We start from the raw sequence: 22,500 nt of genomic DNA, 5'->3' as shown, positions 1-22,500 counted from the left end.
ATAATTTCTCCACGTGACCCTTTTTGACCTCGCCTGACCTTCAAATATAAAAACGCCTACGAGTCCATGATAATTTCTCCACGTGACCCATATTGACCTCGCCTGACCTTAGAATATAAAACTTAAATCCTTATGTGCCCATTATAATTTCTCCACGTGACCCATTCTGACCTCGCCTGACCTTAAAATATAAAACTTAAATCCCACAACCCAATAATAATTTCTCCGGAACCCATTCTGACCTCGTTTGACCTCCCCGCACAGATCAAGTCGATGGAACAGGAGATCCAGGACCTGACCTCGGAATTCCAGGAGGAGAGGACAGACTACTTGGAGACCATCCGCCGTCAGGAGCAGCAGATCAAGCTCCTACAGGGGATTATCGACAAGGTGGGGGGCCTGAGGACGTCTCCCTCCTCTGGGGCTGTCCTGTTTTTCTTCTTGTTCTTGTTCTTGTTCTTCTTGTTGTTCTTCTTGTTCTTGTTCTTGTTCTTGTTCTTCTTGTTCTTGTTGTTGTTGTTGTTGTTGTTGTTGTTGTTGTTGTTGTTGTTGTTGTTCTTCTTCTTCTTCTTCTTCTTCTTCTTCTTCTTCTTCTTCTTCTTCTTCTTCTTCTTCTTCTTCTTCTTCTTCTTCTTCTTCTTGTTCTTGTTCTTCTTGTTCTTGTTGTTCTTGTTCTTGTTCTTCTTCTTGTTCTTCTTGTTCTTGTTCTTGTTTTTCTTGTTCTTGTTCTTGTTGTTCTTGTTCTTGTTGTTCCTGTTCTTGTTGTTCTTGTTCTTGTTGTTCTTGTTCTTGTTCTTCTTGTTCTTGTTGTTCTTGTTCTTGTTCTTCTTCGTCTTCGTCTTCTTCTTCTTTTTCTTCTTCTTCTTCTTCCTCTTCCTCTTCCTCTTCCTCTTCCTCTTCTCCTTCTCCTTCTCCTTCTCCTTCTCCTTCTCCTTCTCCTTCTTCTCCTTCTCCTTCTCCTTCTGCTTCTCCTCCTTCTCCTTCTCCTTCTGCTTCTCCTACTCCCTCTTCTTCCTCTTCTTCTTCTTCTTCTTCTTCTTCTTCTGCCTGTTTCTGCGTCTTGGTGCATTTGGTTGTCTTGTTTTTGTTTTGTTTTTTCTTTTTTTCTGCGTCTCCGTGTATTTTTTTTGTTTTTTTTTCCTATTTTTGCGTGTTCTTGTATTTGGTTGTCTTGATTTTGTTTTTGTTTTTCGGTCTCTATGGGACTGTGTCTTTGTGTTTTGGTTGTCTTGTTTTTGTCTTGTTTCTGTCTCTGTTTACGTCTTTGTGTCTTTATGTATGTGGTTGTCTTGTTTTTTTTTCTTTGTCTCTACGTCTCTGTGTCTTTGTGTATTTTAGTTGTCTAGTCTTGGGTGTTTTTTTTTCTGTATGTTTTTGGCTCTGCGTCTTTGTCTTTGGCTGTTTTGTTTCGGTGTTTTTTCCTGTTTTTGTCTCTGTTTCTGTGTCTTTCTGTCTTTGGCTGTCTTGTTTTTTGGCATTTTCCTTCTCTTTGTGTCTGTTTCCGTGTCTTTTTGTCTGTCTTTTTTGTGCCTCTGTGTCTTTGTTTCTGCATTTCTGAGTCTGTGTCTTCCTATCTCTTTGTTTTTGTCTCTCCCTTTGTTTATGGATTTATTTTTTTTCTCTGTCTCTGTGTCTCTGTGTCTCTGTGTCTCTGTCTCTGTCTCTGTCTCTGTCTCTGTCTCTGTCTCTGTCTCTCTCTCTCTCTCTCTCCCTTTCATTCCCCCTCTCTTCTCTCTCTTTTCCTGTCTCCTTCTCTCCTTCCTTTCTCCTCCCTCTCCCATATTACAATAAAAATATAGTTTTAAATGAACAAAATCATAACCAACACAAACAAACCATAAACACCTCGCCATTAAAAAGTAACACAAACCACACTCCCCTTTCTCACAACCCCCCTCTTTGACCCTCTCAACCTCACCCCTCACCCTCCTCCTCCCTCCCCTTCTCACAACCCCCCTCTTTGACCCTCTCAACCTCACCCCCTCCTCACCCTCCTCCTCCCTCCCCTTCTCACAACCCCCCTCTTTGACCCTCTCAACCTCACCCACCCCCTCACACCTCTTCCTCCTTCCCCTTCTCACAACCCCCCTCTTTGACCCTCTCAACCTCACCCACCCCCCTCACACCTCCTCTTCCTCCCCTTCTCACAACCCCCCTCTTTGACCCTCTCAACCTCACCCCCTCACCCTCCTCCTCCCTCCCCTTCTCACAACACCCCTTCTTTGATCCTCTCAACCTCACCCCCTCCTCACACCTCCTCCTCCCTCCCCTTCTCACAACACCCCTCTTTGACCCTCTCAACCTAACCCCCTCACCCTCCTCCTCCCTCCCCTTCTCACAACCCCCCCTCTTTGACCCTCTCAACCTCACCCCCTCCTCTTCCTCCTCCTCCCTCCCCTTCTCACAACCCCCCTCTTTGACCCTCTCAACCTCACCCTCCTCCTTACACCTCCTCCTCCTCTTCCTGCAGGTACAACCCACGATCCGACGAGACTGCAACTACAGCAACGTGGAACAGATCAAGAAGGAAGCGGTGTGGGAGGACGAGTACCAACGGTGGAAGCTGCCCGACCTGGTCATCGTGAAGACAAAGCTCCCTCCGCCAGGTACGTGCTTCCCTGGGGCGTCGCTGCAGAGGGTAGGGGTTCTGGCAAGCTCTGAGGTCGGTCTCTCCTTCTTGTCTAAATATCTGAAACCCACTCTTTTAAGGGTAGATATCTGGAACTCACTTTTCTTAAGGATAAGTAACTGAAACCTACCTTTTAAGGTTTAATATCTGAAACACTTTTTAAGGATAAGTAACTGAAACCCACTTTTCAAAAGGGTACCTATCTAAAACCCACTTTTTTAAGGATAAATATCTGAAACGCACTTTTATAAGGATAAGTATATGAAACCCACTTTTAAGGATAAATATCTCAAACCCACCTTTTTAAGGATAAATATCTCAAACCCACCTTTTTAAGGATAAATATATGAAATACTTTTTTAAGCATAATTATCTGAAACCCACTTTTTAAAGGATAAGTATATGAAACCCACTTTTTTAAGGATAAATATCTGTAACTCACTTTTTAAAGGATACATATCTAAAACCCACTTTTTAAGGATAAATAGCTGAAACTCACTTGTTTAAGGATAATTATGTGAAACCCACCATTTTATTAAGGATAAATATCTGAAACCCACTTTTTAAAGGATACCTTTATGATAAAGTCAGTTCAAAAATCCAAGTCAACTTTCATTAATCTCTGAATGAACAAATTACGGGGACCATTAGGGGTTAAAAGGTGAAAAAAAACAAAAATTAAAACAGTGGTACCCCTTCTAGTGCCACCCAGAGCAAGTGCCAAACGTGCTATACTATTAAATACACCATTCTTTTGATGGATAATAAAACCCAATGTTGAGGATTCTTTGCAAACATACAACGAGACTGGTCTTAGGCGAAGGGTTCAAGGGTTGAGAATGTTCTAAATAAAAGTGTTGTAGTTTATGAATGAATTTGGTTGTGTCCGAAATACTGTACATGGACTTCATTCCACCAAATTCTGTCCATATTTAATAGCTTTTCCATCACCCAAACAGGCATTGATATTGTTCACTCACCTTGTGTTCATAAACTTCTTAACATTTATGAACTACCTTGAACATTTAGACTAATGATGGGTTTCTCATTTGGTTAAGGTTCACCTAATATAAGGCATCAGACATAGTTCATTCAGATAATGTTTTTGTCTTTTATTTCCCTTTTTCAAACCTGTTATCTAGTGCTTCTTGTAATGCCATTGGAAGATAAGATTATAACACTTTCCTGTCCCCTTTCTGCTTCCATCTCAGCAACATCCCACAAGTTTCATCCTATAATCCTTCGCTTGTGTATTTCAGCTTTCGATTCCTTCGTAGCCTAGCCTAGGACTAGCACCACATATAAGACACCAGCATAAAGGCCAATTAATTCATATTTCATAACCATATCATTCGCTAATTTTTTTTGTGTCAAGTATAACACAAGAGGTAACACCAGCTTGAACACCGATATATTCTTTGTGTCAGCGTAACACTCTCTCGTTTCGGAACATTGTAACGAAGTTGTGACAGTTGAAACTCCAGACACAACAGGAAAAGGAATTGGATATCAATAATGAACACAGGGATTTCAGGATGACAGTCAACTAGGGAACAGACAGAGGAATCCAGATCACACAGGCATAGTTGTCTTTGTTAGTGATTCCATTTCCATTGCTGTCATGTTGCTTCATCTTTGTCATTCTCCGATTTAATTCTGTTTACGCGTCATTATAAAAAGTGTAGTTTTGTCCACTAATTCTCATCTTCTGTGGTTATATAAGTGTGAGGTAATTCATGTCTCAGTGGATACCAGGAACTTCAGACAGTCTTGAGAGTTATATTTGACCATAATGACTCTTCTCTCATGATTCCTGACCCTATTTCAACGATCACACACACACCAAGTTCTAGCAGTTCTCCCTGTTAACCTCCCACATCGCTGTGTGCCCTTCTCCCATGCAAGACATAATTGTATTTCTCATTACAACCCCGCTGTTAGTCTGACGTCTTCCCTTGGCCTGCCACATCACCTTGTAATAGATCCACCCTTGCCAGTTATGCGTCTAAGATTAATAAACTGGACGTCTCAGACCCTGTAGGCAACGCGTGTCCCGTTGAGATGTGCTCCGTTGCAAGCCTTATGCATTAATACCCTGTCCTGTCCACTCTCTTACGGCGCTCCTAGTCAGCTGAATCCTTCTCCTGTTACAAGCTTTCTCTGCTTTTATGACTAATGCGACGTCTTGGACAAGTTCTCCGTGTCCTGCAGGTAGTTCAGGCAATGTAGCCTGGATGTATCCTCCACCATGAGCCATCCTATATCCTAAACTACCTTTGTTTACTAACCTCCAATACCCTGTTTCATGTTCCGGAACCTTTCCTTGAGAGGTGTGTTGTATCACGGGACCCCTTTAGAGTTATGTAGTAACCTCTAATACCTCACAAAGTGTACCTTGATCACATTATCTCCACCTCATTCCATGTAGTCTCCTTAGTACTCCAACACCTCCTCGTTAGGACTTTCCTGTTCCAGCATGAACTATTTAAACCAAGAACTTCTGCTCCGAAAGCGAGAACTGTCTCTTAAGTGAATGCTCTGTCCCATGACTTAACCCTAGATCGCCCTAGAGCTTGCGTCTCCCACTTCCCAGTCCTGTCTCATTTCACTGTTGCGCATCTCCAAGTAGCTCTTGGATGAGGCAGTATATTGCCAGGGTGAGAGGAAAAAACAACGAGACAGTATTGCGGAATGGTACGCTAGGGTAGAGAAAATGTATCCGGTGCGAGTGGGATGAGTCAGACTCCCTTTGCACAATGGTTACATTTTCTCTATGCCTAAATATGGCTCTATACATGCAGATTTGCACGCTGTTCTGTGTACATGGCTCCATATGCGTAAATTAGTGTACATGGCATTGTGCACATGACTTTGTATTCTTGGTAACATGCCGCTGAGTCCGTGCTCATGTCAACTTGTACATGAATTGTAGATGGCTCCTTGGTGCACATGACTCTGTGTACGTGATTCCATGAACATGACTGTGCACATGACGTGTAGACAACTGTATGTATACTTGGGTCATGCGGACACTTCTTCTCCCTTCATGATATGTTCGGCGCATGTTGCCTTCATCTTGCAACTTGCAGGACCCACCGGCACGCTGACTCAGTCTGACACTGTCAACAACCAGTACAACAACAACACCGACTTGAGCAACAGCTACAACAACAACAACAGCGACAGCAAGTCGGTGCGCATCCAGCCGGGGGGGCGGTTCCCCTCGCAGACGGCGCCCGCCAGGCTCGGCATGTGGGACGACGACCACGACGAAGACAAATTCCTCAAGGTCCTGCTCCTCGCTCACTGCAGGCGCCGCTCCTTCTGCCGGAGGGCGCCCCGCACTGCATGACCCAACCCTCTCCCCGCGCGGGCGGCTGTCTCACTCCACGTGCCCCTTGCGCTACGGCCACCTCCAGACTGCATGACTGAGCCACTCCCTGGTGACTGCTCCTCCCTGCATGACGCTGCTTCCACTCGCCTGCCCGTGCATGAACCCCGCCCATCCTGCGCGATGCACTAGCGAGTGGGATGCCCTTGGACACGACGCCGCCTCAGGAATGAAGGCGCAGCCCGGTTTTGCTCTTGCTCTAAGGGACGTGCTCGACGGGGTCCGCTAGATGGCAGTAAACACACACATACATATAGACAGACAGACAGAATGATCCATATATATACATAGTGTGTGTATGTATGTAAAATAAGCATAAGAACACGGCACACATGTCTGGTTAAAGCCAAATCCCCTGCCACTGGACCGCGTCGAGATCCCCGAGTACAGCACCGTGTGATGCACTTTGCTTGTGTTGCTTTTGCTTGCGCTGCCCCTGCACGCTCTGCCTTCCTCCCTGTAGCGTTGGAGAACCGTGACACTTGAAGTATTTTGGTGGTAGATTATTTTCTTCTTTCTCCTTTCCCCCTTTCCCTCCTCCCGCTTCCTCTTTGTGTGCGTTGGTGTGTGTGCGAGTAGAAGCGGTGACTGATTTGTGAGCATTATTTTAGGCTGAGTTATGCGTGTGTTGGTGTGCGTGTTTGCATACTCTTATAAGTCTTGATTTCAACTGTTACTGGAGGTGTTATGCTAATTTATGATGTAGGAGAGTAAGGTATGCTTGTGTGTAGTATTAATAACGTAACTGTACAGTATGCATAACGTACGACGAGCGAACACAACACGTCGCGCGGAGAAGTTAGACGTCCCCCTCATCCCTCTCGGCCTTTCCTCCTGTCCTCCTCTCGCCCTCTTCCCCTCTCGTCCTCCCCTTATCCTCTTCCCCTCTCGTCCTCCCCTTATCGTCTTCCCCTCTCGTCCTCCCCTTATCCTCTTCCCCTCTCCCTCGCCCTTCTGGCTCTCCTCCACCTCGCCCCTTCCACAGACTGACAGGAAAGCGCGCAGTTAGGGAGGGTCCTTCCCCAGCTGCTCTTGCCTCGATGTCCCTCAGGGTGACAGACAGCCTCGTCCTCCTCCTCCCTCCCCTTCGTCAGGCTACAGTGCGGGTTGTAGTGACCCCCTTCCCCCCCTTGTGGTGCCTCCCCCGAGAACCTTGGTGTGTGGTGACCGCCCTTCCTCCTTCCTCTGAGGGCACGGTGGGTGCCGCGCCCTCCCCGCCTCGCCCCTGACGAAAGGAGGCTCTGGTTACCCCTCCGCTTCCCTGCAGGAATCCAGCCTGGCGCGCGGCCCCAGCAGGCTCCCAGCGCCCGCGTGGGCGGCTGGGCGGGCCCGAGTGCGCGTAGCCCTTCGCCGCCCGAGGACGACGTCGAGGAACAGTTGCAACAGCTCGAGCAGGAGCTGGACCCGTACCTGCAGGTGGCCCTTCGTTCCAGGGATGCCCTGGCTCCCTCGCGGCCATTCCGACGTGGCCGCGGGGGGATAGATGGTGCATGGGCGGGGACAGCTAGGATTGGTGCCGAAGTGGGCGGGATTGCTCCGATCAGCGACGGGGGTGGGGCTGGCACCAGGCTCGGGGGCATGCGGCCACAGCACCGCCAGGACACGTCCACTTGGCTGATCCGTGTGCTAGATTGCGCCTGCACGAGGACGGCACGGACTGTTGACAGACTGTGCATGCTAGCTGTCAACACCGAGATAAATACACACATTTTTATTCATTTATTCATTTATTATCTATTTATTATGACTACAACTACTAACTGCACGTCCCTGTCGCTGCAAGTGATTGAAATCATCACTAATCTTACTGACGACTTGAGAATGCATACGCTTATATACCTGTTTGTATATATAGAAATCCTGTTATATAAAACAGGTAATATCAACTTTTTCATTTGTATTTTTAATTAATCAGTCATGCTAACTACTTTGTAATCATCAACTAACATGAATTACAGCTGTCTGGAATATTTTCTAATCAAGTATAATTTCAATCTCAAAAATTCGGAGAGGGATCTTATACTTTAAGAACAAATCAGGTTGATTAACCTCATAAGTAGAAACCGAGACGAGATTGAGAATAAGAAAAAAAGGTCTTAGTAGAAGAAGAGAAATAAAGTCTCAGAAGAAGAAAAGGTCTTAGGGAAGTAAATAAGGTCTTAGGGGAAGGAAATAAGGTCTTAGAAGAAGAAATGAAGGTCTTAGGAGAAGGAAATAAGGTTTTAGGGGAAGTAAATAAGGTCTTAGAAGGAAATAAAGTCTTAGGAGAAGAAAAGGTCTTAGTAGAAGTAAATAAAGTCTTAGTAGAAGAAAAGAAGGTCTTAGGGAAGGAAATAAGGTTTTAGGGGAAGTTAATAAGGTCTTGGAAGGAAATAAAGTCTTAGAAGAAGAAAAGGTCTTAGGAGAAGGAAATAAAGTCTTAGTAGAAGAAAAAAAAAGGTCTTAGTAAAAGAAAGAAGGTCTTGGTAGAAGGATATATGGTCTTAGTTGAAGAAAAGGTCTTAGGGAAGTAAATAAAGTCTTAGAAGAAGAAAAGGTCTTAGGAGAAGGAAATAAAGTCTTAGGAGAAGAAAATAAGGTCTTAGGAGAAGAAAAAGTCTTATGAGAAGTAAATAAGGTCTTAGTAGAAGAAAAGAAGGTCTTAGGAGAAGGAAAAAAGGTCTTAGTAGAAGAAAAGAAGGTCTTAGTAAAAGAAAGAAGGTCTTGGTAGAAGGATACATGGTCTTAGTAGAAGAAAAGGTCTTAGGGAAGGAAATAAAGTCTTAGAAGAAGAAAAAAAGGTCTTAGTAAAAGAAAGAAGGTCTTGGTAGAAGGATACATGGTCTTAGTAGAAGAAAAGGTCTTAGGGAAGGAAATAAAGTCTTAGAAGAAGAAAAAAAGGTCTTAGTAAAAGAAAAAGGGTCTTGGTAGAAGGCTACATGTCTTAGTAGAAGAAAAGAAAGTCTTAGGAGAAGGAAATAAAATCTTAGTAGAAGAAAAGGTTTTAGGGAAGTAAATAAAGTCATAGGAGAAGGAAATAGGGTCTTAGGGAAGTAAATAAAGTCTTAGGAGAAGAAAAGGTCTTACGGAATTAAATAAAGTCTTAGTAGAAGGAAATAAAGTCTTAGAAGAAGAAGAAAAGGTCTTAGTAAAAGAAAGAAGGTCTAGGTAGAAGGATACATGGTCTTAGTAGAAGAAAAGAAAATCTTAGGAGAAGGAAATAAAGTCTTAGAAGAAGAAAAGGTCTTAGGAGAAGGAAATAAGGTCTTAGTAGAAGAAAAGGTCTTAGGGAAGTAAATAAGGTCTTAGTAGAAGGATACATGGTCTTAGTACAAAAAAAGGTCTTAGGGAAGTAAATAAGGTCTTAGTAGAAGGAAAGAGGTTCTTGGCACCTCTTAAGAACGGGCAGTGTGCATCCGTATCGAAGAATTAAGGGACTCATAGAAAGGCAGGCAGGACCTTCCACCCGATCGCGTGACGTCATAACCTGCCAGGCATGACGTCATAACTTTTTTAATCATGACGTCATAACCTTATCAACCATGACGTCACCACTTTCTAGACATGACGTCATAACCTTTTCAACCATGACGTCACTAATTTCCAGACATGACGTCATAACCTTTTCAAACATGACGTCACCAATTTTCCAACCATGATGTCATAACCTTTTCAAACATGACGTCACCACTTTTCCAGAGATGACGTCATAACCTGCCATGCATGACATCACAGCGAACGCCACCTACCCCCTCCCTCCACCCCCCCCCCTTCCCCCATCCCCGCCTGAATGCACGCCAAAGGAATTTTGCATCGATATACATTATGCAATATACATTATTTTTATGCAATATGGCGGTTTCTTACAGCATATGCGATATATTAATCATATTGTTATGCTTTATGTTTCTTTACTTGCAACATATACGATATATTATACATGTATACGTATACCCTACTTTAACAATACTGGTAATGTCATCTTATCAATATCATTATTAGTTATTATTATTAATAGTTACTTTTATCTAAGTTATTACATAGAATGTTGAGGTTTAAGTAGTTAGCAAGACCTGTGTATGCTGTAAGAAAACCTGGTTGGAGATCTAGGAGAAACTAGCTAGTTAATAAAGTTAGTTATTAAAGTTGAGAAATTAGCGTTGTCTCCTAACTTAGCTAGTTAATAAAGTTATTAAAGTTATTAAAGTTGAGAATTGAGCATCGTATCCTAACCTAGCTAGTTATTAAAGTTAGTTATTAAAGTTATTAAAGTTGAGAATTGAGCATCGTATCCTAACCTAGCTAGTTATTAAAGTTAGTTATTAAAGTTATTAAAGTTGAGAATTGAGCATCGTATCCTAACCTAGCTAGTTATTAAAGTTAGTTATTAAAGTTATTAAAGTTGAGAATTGAGCATCGTATCCTAACCTAGCTAGTTATTAAAGTTAGTTATTAAAGTTATTAAAGTTGAGAATTGAGCATCGTATCCTAACCTAGCCAGTTATTAAAGTTTGTTATTAAAGTTATTAAAGTTAAGAATTTAGCATTGTATCCTAACCTAGCTAGTTATTAAAGTTATTAAAGTTGAGAATTTAGCATCGTATCCCAGAGGATTTTGTGTCCAAGATCTATTAGTATTTTGAGTCAGCGAATGTATGCGAGCGACTGTGAAACATATATATGCAAAATAGATACGAAATGTGTCTTTTCTTAAGGTGCAAGTGCATGTGTCGAAGGCTTAATTATTGATCAGTCTTGCAAGGGTATCCGACAGCATCGATGAAAGCTCAAAAGGGATTTTCTATTACCCTGAATGTTGCACGGATAGCTTTGCAAGAGAGCGTGAGTGTAAAGCCTGGGATATATTTCCCCAAAACGCCAAAATGGCCAATGATTGCATGGTTAATTACCTCATATGGCACGGCTGTTATAGCGATCAATTTCCCCCCTCTAAAGCATGGCTGTTAGTGACTTATTTAACCTTAAAAAGCACGGCTGTTACAGTGAGTCACCGCTCGCATGGCACAGCACCAACAGCTCCGAAGGTCTCACCATTTGGCACTTAAGAGGCAGGTAAGAATATTACGAGCACACGCACATACACGCGCACATAGCTTTAAAAAAACAGATATCAGCATGACCATGTTCCCCTTGTCTTATCTCTGTGACATATCTGATTTAAAAGAGTCCATCCCGACCCTGTAAAGTTTGCGACCTCGTCTGACCCCGCCCACCGCCCACAGAAGCTGCAGAAGGGGGAGGAGGAGGACATCGCCGGCACTTATTTCAAGCCGAAGCGAGCTAATGAATTGCTCGTGAGGTTTCAGGACGATGCGAATACCCTAGGTAAGTGTCCGCCATGAGCTCGTTCGACCCTTGGGCAAATTTTTTTTTTTCACTCGTTAGGGTTCACCGGCAGCGTTTTGCCGCCATTACCGCGGGTGCTTCGAATGCGTCGCTATGGCCACGACTTCGGCGTTGATTGGAGTTAGTGAATCAATGATTACTTTTATATCATGATGTAAAGGTTTATAGAAAATTGCAGTAGAAGTCACAAACTTGTAAATTTAATCTGAAATGCAGACGTTATTGTTGATAGACTATTTAACAAACATCTTAATCCGAAGTCTAGGCTCGATCATCGCATTCGCACGGTTTGCGGTAATGGCGGGAACTAGCCTCACTAGGTGGGAGAGGGGAGGGAGGGGGAGGGAGGGAATAGAAAAAAAGAAGGGAAAAGGGAGTAGAAAGAGGGAGGGAAGGGAGACCAAGGGTGCTTGTAGCTGTAATATTGTGCTAATATGTGTTATCTTTAGTTTTTGTATATATATATATTTTTTTTTTGGCTAAATGTCGGGAAGGGAAAAGAGAAGGGGGTGGGGGTGTGGGGGGTGGGGGAAGGGGGGGTGCCTGTAGCTGTAAGATTATGCTGTTATGTGTTATTTTGTTCTTGTATATGGAGTTTTATGTGCACTGCGCCGGCCATGACTGGTTTAACGGCCCTGGAAGAAAGAGAGGGAATAAAAAAACAAAAAAGAAAGAAAATTAAGAGAGAAATAAAGGTTAATTTAAGTGTTAATCTGGTCACGTGTTCAAGTATTCGTTTGTTCTCTCCTCGAGTGTTCTCTGTTCAAAACTTTCCGTCCCAAGTGTTCTATATTTAAGTGTTTCCGTTTAAATGTTCTCTATTCCAACTGTTCTCCGATCAAATGTTCTCTGTTCTAAATATTTTCCGTTGAAAGTGTTCTCTGTTCAAATGCTTTCGTTCAAAGTGTTTTCCGCCCAAATGTTCAACTCCGTTCAGTGTTCTCAATTCTCTTCCTGCCCAAAATGTTCTCCTCCGTTGGGCGTTCTCCCCCCCCCCCGGTCATGGCCGCGCATTCCCCCTCCCCCTCCCCCTTCCCGCTAAGCCTCTCCCCCTCCCCCTCCCCGCTAAGCCTATCTCCCTCTCCCTTTCCCCTCTCCTCCCTCTCCCCGCTAAGCGTCTCCCCCTCTCCCTCCCCTTCCCCCCCTCCACCCCCTCCCCGCTAAGCCTATTTCCCTCCCCCTCCCCGCTAAGCGTCTCGTCTCCCCCTCCCCCTCCCCCTCCCCTCTAGGCCTCTCCCCCTCCCCCCTCCCCCTCCCCTCTAAGCCTCTCCCCCTCCCTCTTCCCTCCTCTCCCCCCTTCCCCCTCCCCCCTCCCCGCTAAGCGTCTCGTCTCCCCCTCCCCCTCCCCTCTAAGCCTCTCCCCTTCCCTCCTCTCCCCCTTCCCCCTCCCCCCTCCCCGCTAAGCGTCTCGTCTCCCCCTCCCCCTCCCCGCTAAGCGTCTCGTCTCCCCCTCCCCCTCCCCTCTAAGCCTCTCCCCTTCCCTCCTCTCCCCCTTCCCCCTCCCCCCTCCCCGCTAAGCGTCTCGTCTCCCCCTCCCCCTCCCCCTCCCCCTTCCCTCCTCTCCCCCCTTCCCCCTCCCCCCTCCCCGCTAAGCGTCTCGTCTCCCCCTCCCCCTCCCCTCTAAGCCTCTCCCCTTCCCTCCTCTCCCCCTTCCCCCTCCCCCCTCCCCGCTAAGCGTCTCGTCTCCCCCTCCCCCTCCCCGCTAAGCGTCTCGTCTCCCCCTCCCCCTCCCCTCTAAGCCTCTCCCCTTCCCTCCTCTCCCCCTTCCCCCTCCCCCCTCCCCGCTAAGCGTCTCGTCTCCCCCTCCCCCTCCCCCTCCCCCTTCCCTCCTCTCCCCCCTTCCCCCTCCCCCCTCCCCGCTAAGCGTCTCGCTCTCCCCCCTCCTCCTCCTTCCCCCTCCTCCTCCCCGCTAAGCCTCTCCCCTCTCCCTCCCTCCCTTCTCCCCCTCCCCCTCCCCCCTCCCCCTTCCCTCCTCCTTCTCCTCCCCCCCCTCCCCGCTTAGCCTCTCCCCCTTCCCCCCTACCCCTCCCCCCTCCCACTCCCCCTCCCCCTCCCCGCTAAGCCTCTCCCCCTCCCCCTTCCCCCTCCCCCTCTTCCCTTCCCTCCTCCAACCCCCTCCCTCCCCCTCCCCGCTCCCCGCTAAGCCTCTCCCCTCCCCCTTCCCCCCTCCTCCCCCTCCCCCTCCCCCCTTCCCCGCTAAGCGTCTCCCTCTCCCCCTTATCCCCCCTCCTCCCTGCTCCCCCTTCCCCCCTCCCCTCTCCCCGCTAAGCGTCTCTCCCTTCCCCCTCCAACCCCCTCCCCTCCACCCTCCCCCTCCCTCCTCCCTCCCCCCCCTTCCCTCTCCCCGCTAAGCGTCTCTCCCTCTCCCCCCCCCAGCCAAGCCCCTGAGCAAGAAGAACAGCTCGAGCAACAACGCGCTCAACGTGAGCATGAGCCAGAGCATGTGGGGCAACACGCTCAACCTCAACTCGTCCTTCAACAACTCCAGCAACTCGTACAACTCGTCGTGGGGCTCCAACTCCTCCTCCTCGAGCGTGGGGGGGACGGGGGTAGGGGGGGTCATGAGCAACGGATGGCTAGGTATGTGGGCGACGGCTCGCTCGCGCGCACGCACGCACGCACGCACGCACGCGCGCACGCTCACGCGCCTGCGTGATAGATAGACGTTCATGCAGATGCAAGGTCGCTGACGCTAACGCACGCTTATACGTTCTTGTGCATACATACAAACAGATACACACACACACACACACACACACACACACACACACACACACACACACACACACACACACACACACACACACATACACACACACACATACATACACATGCATACACATACATACACACATACACACATACATACACACATACATACACGCAAACCCAAACACACACACATATACATACACGCACACACACATAAATACACGCACACCCACACCCACACACACATACATACACGCACACACATACATACACACTCATACATACACATGCATACACATACATACACACACACATACACACACACATACACACACACACACACACACACACACACACACACACACACACACACACACACACACACACACACACACACACACACATACATACACACACATACACACACATACACACACACAATCACAATCACACACACACTCACACACACAAACACAATCACACACACACACACACACACACACACACACACACACACACACACACACACACACACACACACACACACACACACACAGATACACACACATACACACACATACACACACACACACACACACACAATCACACACACAATCAACATATATACAAATATTAACAATCTCTATTGTTCACACGTTGCACTGTGATTTTTTTTTTTTTTTTTTTTTCACTAGACCATTTTCTTTCTTTTCGATTTAAATAACTTTGTTGTTATTCTAAAAGTGTTTTTTTTTATGTATACTGCATTTAGTTCTCTCACTGTCATTGCTCTGTGCTTCTTGCATGTTTGTCTATATGTCTGTTTCTCCCCTGTGGGTCTATGGGTCTATTTCTCCCCTGTGGGTCTATGTCTTATTCTCCCTTGTGGGTCTATCCCCCCATGTGGGTCTATGTCTTATTCTCCCTTGTGGGTCTATCCCCCCCCTGTGGGTCTATGTCTTATTCTCCCTTGTGGGTCTATCCCCCCATGTGGGTCTATGTCTTATTCTCCCTTGTGGGTCTATCCCCCCATGTGGGTCTATGTCTTATTCTCCCTTGTGGGTCTATCCCCCCATGTGGGTCTATGTCTTATTCTCCCTTGTGGGTCTATCCCCCCCTGTTTCTCCCCTGTGGGTCTATGTTTTATTCTCCCTTGTGGCTCTATCCCCCCCTGTTTCTCCCCTGTGGGTCTATGTTTTATTCTCCCTTGTGGCTCTATCCCCCCCTGTTTCTCCCCTGTGGGTCTATGTCTTATTCTCCCTTGTGGGTCTATCCCCCCCTGTTTCTCCCCTGTGGGTCTATGTTTTATTCTCCCTTGTGGCTCTATCCCCCCCTGTTTCTCCCCTGTGGGTCTATGTTTTATTCTCCCTTGTGGCTCTATCCCCCCCTGTTTCTCCCCTGTGGGTCTATGTCTTATTCTCCCTTGTGGGTCTATCCCCCCCATGTGGGTCTATGTCTTATTCTCCCTTGTGGGTCTATCCCCCCATGTGGGTCTATGTCTTATTCTCCCTTGTGGGTCTATCCCCCCCATGTGGGTCTATGTCTTATTCTCCCTTGTGGGTCTATCCCCCCATGTGGGTCTATGTTTTATTCTCCCTTGTGGCTCTATCCCCCCCTGTTTCTCCCCTGTGGGTCTATGTCTTATTCTCCCTTGTGGGTCTATCCCCCCCATGTGGGTCTATGTCTTATTCTCCCTTGTGGGTCTATCCCCCCATGTGGGTCTATGTCTTATTCTCCCTTGTGGGTCTATCCCCCCCATGTGGGTCTATGTCTTATTCTCCCTTGTGGGTCTATCCCCCCATGTGGGTCTATGTTTTATTCTCCCTTGTGGCTCTATCCCCCCCTGTTTCTCCCCTGTGGGTCTATGTCTTATTCTCCCTTGTGGGTCTATCCCCCCCCTGTTTCTCCCCTGTGGGTCTATGTTTTATTCTCCCTTGTGGCTCTATCCCCCCCTGTTTCTCCCCTGTGGGTCTATGTTTTATTCTCCCTTGTGGCTCTATCCCCCCCTGTTTCTCCCCTGTGGGTCTATGTCTTATTCTCCCTTGTGGGTCTATCCCCCCCTGTTTCTCCCCTGTGGGTCTATGTTTTATTCTCCCTTGTGGCTCTATCCCCCCCTGTTTCTCCCATGTGGGTCTATGTTTTATTCTCCCTTGTGGCTCTATCCCCCCCTGTTTCTCCCCTGTGGGTCTATGTCTTATTCTCCCTTGTGGGTCTATCCCCCCCTGTTTCTCCCCTGTGGGTCTATGTTTTATTCTCCCTTGTGGCTCTATCCCCCCCTGTTTCTCCCCTGTGGGTCTATGTCTTATTCTCCCTTGTGGGTCTATCCCCCCCCTGTTTCTCCCCTGTGGGTCTATGTCTTATTCTCCCTTGTGGCTCTATCCCCCCCTGTTTCTCCCCTGTGGGTCTATGTCTTATTCTCCCTTGTGGGTCTATCCCCCCCCTGTTTCTCCCCTGTGGGTCTATGTCTTATTCTCCCTTGTGGGTCTATCCCCCCTGTGGGTCTATGTCTTATTCTCCCTTGTGGGTCTATCCCCCCATGTGGGTCTATGTCTTATTCTCCCTTGTGGGTCTATCCCCCCATGTGGGTCTATGTCTTATTCTCCCTTGTGGGTCTATCCCCCCCCTGTTTCTCCCCTGTGGGTCTATGTCTTATTCTCCCTTGTGGGTCTATCCCCCCCTGTTTCTCCCCTGTGGGTCTATGTCTTGTTCTCCCTTGTGGGTCTATCCCCCCCTGTTTCTCCCCTGTGGGTCTATGTCTTATTCTCCCCTGTGGGTCTATGTCTTATTCTCCCCTGTGGGTCTATGTCTTATTCTCCCTTGTGGGTCTATCCCCCCCCCCTGTTTCTCCCCTGTGGGTCTATGTCTTATTCTCCCTTGTGGGTCTATCCCCCCCCTGTTTCTCCCCTGTGGGTCTATGTCTTATTCTCCCTTGTGGGTCTATCCCCCCCTGTTTCTCCCCTGTGTGTCTGTCTTATTCTCCCTTGTGGGTCTATCCCCCCCTGTTTCTCCCCTGTGGGTCTATGTTTTATTCTCCCTTGTGGGTCTATCCCCCCCCTGTTTCTCCCCTGTGGGTCTATGTCTTATTCTCCCTTGTGGGTCTATCCCCCCCTGTTTCTCCCCTGTGGGTCTATGTCTTATTCTCCCTTGTGGGTCTATCCCCCCCATGTGGGTCTATGTCTTATTCTCCCTTGTGGGTCTATCCCCCCCTGTTTCTCCCCTGTGGATCTATGTTTTATTCTCCCTTGTGGGTCTATCCCCCCCTGTTTCTCCCCTGTGGGTCTATGTCTTATTCTCCCTTGTGGGTCTATCCCCCCATGTGGGTCTATGTCTTATTCTCCCTTGTGGGTCTATCCCCCCCCCTGTTTCTCCCATGTGGGTCTATGTCTTATTCTCCCTTGTGGGTCTATCCCCCCCCTGTTTCTCCCCTGTGGGTCTATGTCTTATTCTCCCTTGTGGGTCTATCCCCCCCCCTGTTTCTCCCATGTGGGTCTATGTCTTATTCTCCCTTGTGGGTCTATCCCCCCCCTGTTTCTCCCCTGTGGGTCTATGTCTTATTCTCCCTTGTGGGTCTATGTCTTATTCTCCCTTGTGGGTCTATCCCCCCCCTGTTTCTCCCCTGTGGGTCTATGTCTTATTCTCCCTTGTGGGTCTATCCCCCCTGTGGGTCTATGTCTTATTCTCCCTTGTGGGTCTATCCCCCCCATGTGGGTCTATGTCTTATTCTCCCTTGTGGGTCTATCCCCCCCATGTGGGTCTATGTCTTATTCTCCCTTGTGGGTCTATCCCCCCCATGTGGGTCTATGTCTTATTCTCCCTTGTGGGTCTATCCCCCCCCCCTGTTTCTCCCCTGTGGGTCTATGTCTTATTCTCCCTTGTGGGTCTATCCCCCCCATGTGGGTCTATGTCTTATTCTCCCTTGTGGGTCTATCCCCCCCATGTGGGTCTATGTCTTATTCTCCCTTGTGGGTCTATCCCCCCCTGTGGGTCTATGTCTTATTCTCCCTTGTGGGTCTATCCCCCCCCCCTGTTTCTCCCCTGTGGGTCTATGTCTTATTCTCCCTTGTGGCTCTATCCCCCCCTGTTTCTCCCCTGTGGGTCTATGTCTTTTTCTCCCTTGTGGGTCAATGGGTTTATTTCTCCCCTGTGGTTCTTTACCCCCCCCCCCCTGTTTCTCCCCTGTGGGTCTATGGGTCTATTTCACCCCCGTGGCTTCTTTCGTGGCTTTTTTCAAAGTTTTCAAAGTTTTCAAATAGTATTATTCCGGCTCAGTATTCTAGTATAATGTATCTTGATGGAAGTAACGCTACAGTTCGTATAAGCTTAGTCCTTTATGCTGGCACTTGGCACTCTCGCTGGTAAGACATAGTGCCACTTGTTCCCCCAAGGTGCCATGTAGTTTTTATTGCTTTCTGTGTGTTTTTAGCATGTTTTTTTGCACAGTAATTTTTGCTGTTGCTGTTCCTAATTCGTATACTTAGAAATTTCTGTTTTTTGCAGTTACTATTTTATTATACAATGTCGTTATATCATATTTCATGTTATTATTATTGTTGTTGAATAGTTATAATGCCTTAGGGTTGTATTTATGCGGTTGCCATGTTACAATATCATGTTGTTTTATCAAACATCATGTTCTTGTATTGTTATTATTATATGGATATTAAACCTTATGTCTTCTCTAAGTTATTATTAACGTCATTATGTTATTATTTAATTAACAAACCTTCGTGTTGTAGGATTTAAGTTATGTTGTTACATAATATTCCATGTTATTATGTTATTACTCCTTTATCAGTCTTCCCTCTTCTAATTTTTCTTCCACCTTCTTCTCCCTCTCACGCCCACTTCATCTCACCCCCTACGCCCACACCTATGCCCCTCTCCTCCGCCTCCCTGTACACGCCCACTTCCTCTCCCTGCCACGCCCACTTTCTCTCCCTGCCACGCCCACTTCCTCTCCCTGCCACGCCCACTTCCTCTCCCTGCCACGCCCACTTCCCCCTCCCTGCCACGCCCATTTCCTCTCCCTCCCACGCCCACTTCTCCTCCCCCTCTCCCCACGCCCACACCTACGCCCCTCTTCCCCACTTCTCTGTACACACCCACTTCCTCCCCTCCCCCCCCCCACGCCCACACCTACGCCCCTCTCCCACTTCCTATCCCTGCCACGCCCACTTTCTCTCCCTGCCACGCCCACTTCCTCTCCCTGCCACGCCCACTTCCCCTCCCTGCCACGCCCACTTCCTGCCCTCCACCCCCACGCCCCCTTCCTCCCCCCCGACCCCCCACACCCCCCTCTCCCCCGCCTCCCTCCCTCTCCCCCGCCCTCCCCCTGCCGCGCCCACACCTCCGCCCCGCCCCCCTTATCTCCCGTAGGAGGCGGTTTCTCGTCGATCTCGCCCGAAATGTCCCTCCGACGTCCCACTCGACTCGAGGCGCTGCCGACCATGGACTCGAGGAGGACGCGGAAGAAGAGCAAGGACGTGCTGCACACGCTCGACCTCATCTAGCGTGAGTGGGGGCGGTTTTTTTTTTATTATTATTTTTTTTTTTTACTATTTTGTTTTTTTATTTTATTTGTTATTATTATTTTTTTTGTTTTATTTTTTAATTTTTTTTATAATTTTTTTTATTTTTTTTATTCTATTTATTTATTTATTTATTTTTTTTTATGTGCTTTACACGCTCGACCTCATCTACCGTGAGTGGGGCGGTGTTTTATTTTTTATTTTTTTCATTTTTTTTTTGTTTTTTTGTTTTTTATTATTTATTTTATTTGTTATTTATTTATTTATTTTATTTGTTATTTATTTTATTTGTTATTTATTTATTTATTTTATTTGTTATTTATTTATTTATTTTATTTGTTATTTATTTATTTTATTATATTATTTTTATATATATTTTTTTTATTATTATTATTATTTTTTTTTTGATGCGCTGCACACGCTAGACATCAAATAGCGTGAGTGGCGGCGGTGTTGTGTTTGATTTTACTTATTTTTATTTTTTATTTATTTTTTTCATTTGTTTTATATGTTTTTTTTTTTTTTTTTTTTTTTTTTTTTTTTTTTGATGCCCTGCACACGCTAGACATCATATAGCGGCGGCGGTGTTTTATTTTTTCATTTTTTTATTTTTATTTATTTATTTGTTTATTGTTGTATTTATTTTTCTATATATTTAGTTATTTATTTATTATATTTGTTAGATGATTATGTTGTTTTATTTTATTTTATTTTTATTTTTTTCCCGTTTTATTTTTTTATTTATTTTTATTTATTTATTAATTTTATTTATTATCATTTTTTTATGTTCTAATGTTTGTTTTACTTTTTTATCTTTTTATTCTTTGTTATTATCTCTTTCTCTCTCTCTCTCTCTCTCTCTCTCTCTCTCTCTCTCTCTCTCTCTCTCTCTCTCTCTCTCTCTCTCTCTCTCTCTCTCTCTCTCTCTCTCTCTCTCTCTCTCTTGCTCTCTCTCTCTCTTTCTCTCTCTCCCTCTCTCCCTCTCTCTCTCTTTCTCTCTCTCCCTCTCTCTCTCTCTTTCTCTCTCCCTTCCTTCTCACTCTCTCATTTTTTCAGTTTTTCATTTTGATTTTTTTTTCAATGAATTTTAATTTTTAATTGCTATATTTTATGTTTTTAGTTTTTCATTCATTTATTGATTTTTTTTACTTATTTTTGGAATATTTTATAGGCATCTATGTTTTTGTATTGTCACTCATATATTATTTACTTTGATATACAGTATATTTATTATTATAGTGTTACTGCTACCATTGCTATTATTAATTGTAATAGATCTCTTGAAAGTAATAGTATCATTATTGTTATTATTATCCTCATTGTTGTTATGATCATTATCATTATCATGATTATTGTTGCTGTTGTTATTGTAATTGTTTATCATTATTATTATTGCTATTATTATTATCATCATCATCATTATCATCGTTATTGTTATTATCATTATTGTTATTATCATTATTGTTACTATTACTGTTATTATTATTAACAATTGTTATTATTGTCATCACCATTATCATTATTATCATTATCATTGTTTTTATTATCATCATCATTATCATCATCGTTATTATCATCATCATAATCACCATCATCATCGTTATTATCATCATCATCATCATCATTATCATCCTTATTATCATCATTATCATCGTTATTATCATCATCATTATCACCATCATCATCGTTATTATCATCACCATTATCACCATCATCATCGTTATTATCATCATCATCATCATTATTACTGTTATTATCTCTGTCTCATACCCCCCCCCTCTCCCCCCAGGTCCGTCGCCCCAAACCGGCCATCTGTGATATCCTCTCGCGGACTCCCCCCCCCCCTCCCCCCTTCCCTCGCCCTCCTCCTCCTCCTCTTCCTGTTCCTCTTTTTCTTTTGCTTTTTTTCTCTTGCTTTCTTAGTCTTCTCTTAATCTTCCTCTTCCTCTCTCTCTCTCTCTCTCTCTCTTAGTTTTTCCTCTACTTTCTCTTTCTCCTCCTCTTCCTCGCTTTCTCTATCTCTTCCTTTTCCTCCTCCTCCTCTTTTCTAGTCCTCCTCCTCCTCGCTTTCTCTTTCTCCTTCTCCTCCTCCTTCTCCCCCTCCTCTTTTCTACTCCTCCTCCTCCTCCTTCTCCCCCTCCTCTTTTCTACTCCTCCTCCTCCTCCTCCTCCTTCTCCTCCTCTTTTCTACTCCTCCTTTTCCTCCTCCTCTTTTCTACTCCTCCTCCTCTATTTCTCCCTCCCGATGGACCCCCCCCCCCCCCCCAACAAGAGTCAGCGGCGAGGAAGGGGGAGCGAGGGAGACCTTGAAGAAAAAGAAAAAAGAAAGAAAAAAAAAGGAAAAAAAAAAATCATGTGTTGTATGCGCGTCTCCACTACCCCCTTCCCCCTCCCCCTCCCCCCCAGACTTCCTCCTTCTTTTCTTCCTCCTCCTCCTCCTCCTCTTCCTCTTCCTCCCCACCAACCTCCTCCTCTTCCTCCACCTCCTCCTTCCTCCACCTCCTCCTCCTCGCCCCCCTCCACCTCCCCCTTCCTCCACCTCCACCTCCACCTCCTCCACCTCCTCCTCCTCCTCCTTCTCCTCCTCCTCCTCCCTCCTCCTCCCTCCTCCTCCTCCTCCTCCTCCTCCTCCTCCTCCTCCTCCTCCACCCCAAGCCTCCTCCTCCTCCTCCTCCTCCTCCTCCTCCTCCTCCTCCTCCTCCTCCTCCTCCTCCTCCTCCTCCTCCTCCTCCTCCTCCTCCTCCTCCACCCCAAGCCTCTTCCTCCTCCTCCTCCTCCTCGCCCCCACTCCTCCTCCAACACTTTTATCGTCCTGATAGAAGATCCAGTGCCTAAGCGTCCTTATTGTGGGATAAAAAAAAAAATAAAGTAGATTTTATTTAGTCGATGTTTGA

The 22,500-nt window shown here is 46.1% G+C and overlaps 1 protein-coding gene and 1 long non-coding RNA gene across 2 annotated transcripts in view; both read left to right on the top strand.

Annotated features, from left to right (window-relative positions):
- LOC113827663 (osmotic avoidance abnormal protein 3) overlaps window positions 1-21,532 on the top strand; it is a gene marked incomplete in the record, with an annotated part of 100,939 nt that extends 79,407 nt beyond the window's left edge. Inside the window, 7 exon segments of the mRNA XM_070122219.1 lie at window positions 265-390; window positions 2,471-2,606; window positions 5,719-5,918; window positions 11,243-11,345; window positions 13,743-13,946; window positions 19,455-19,589; window positions 21,396-21,532. Of these exon segments, the coding sequence (XP_069978320.1) occupies window positions 265-390; window positions 2,471-2,606; window positions 5,719-5,918; window positions 11,243-11,345; window positions 13,743-13,946; window positions 19,455-19,588 (903 nt within the window).
- Window positions 8,398-8,835, top strand: LOC138861860 (uncharacterized). The gene is made up of 2 exons (XR_011398597.1): window positions 8,398-8,679; window positions 8,801-8,835. It is a non-coding gene; the product is annotated as an uncharacterized lncRNA (long non-coding RNA).
- Window positions 21,533-22,500: the final 968 nt, after the last annotated feature.

The sequence above is a fragment of the Penaeus vannamei genome, chromosome 5 (assembly GCF_042767895.1).
Source record: "Penaeus vannamei isolate JL-2024 chromosome 5, ASM4276789v1, whole genome shotgun sequence".
NCBI lineage: Eukaryota > Metazoa > Arthropoda > Malacostraca > Decapoda > Penaeidae > Penaeus > Penaeus vannamei.
This window is presented reverse-complemented; position numbering and strand designations above follow the sequence as displayed.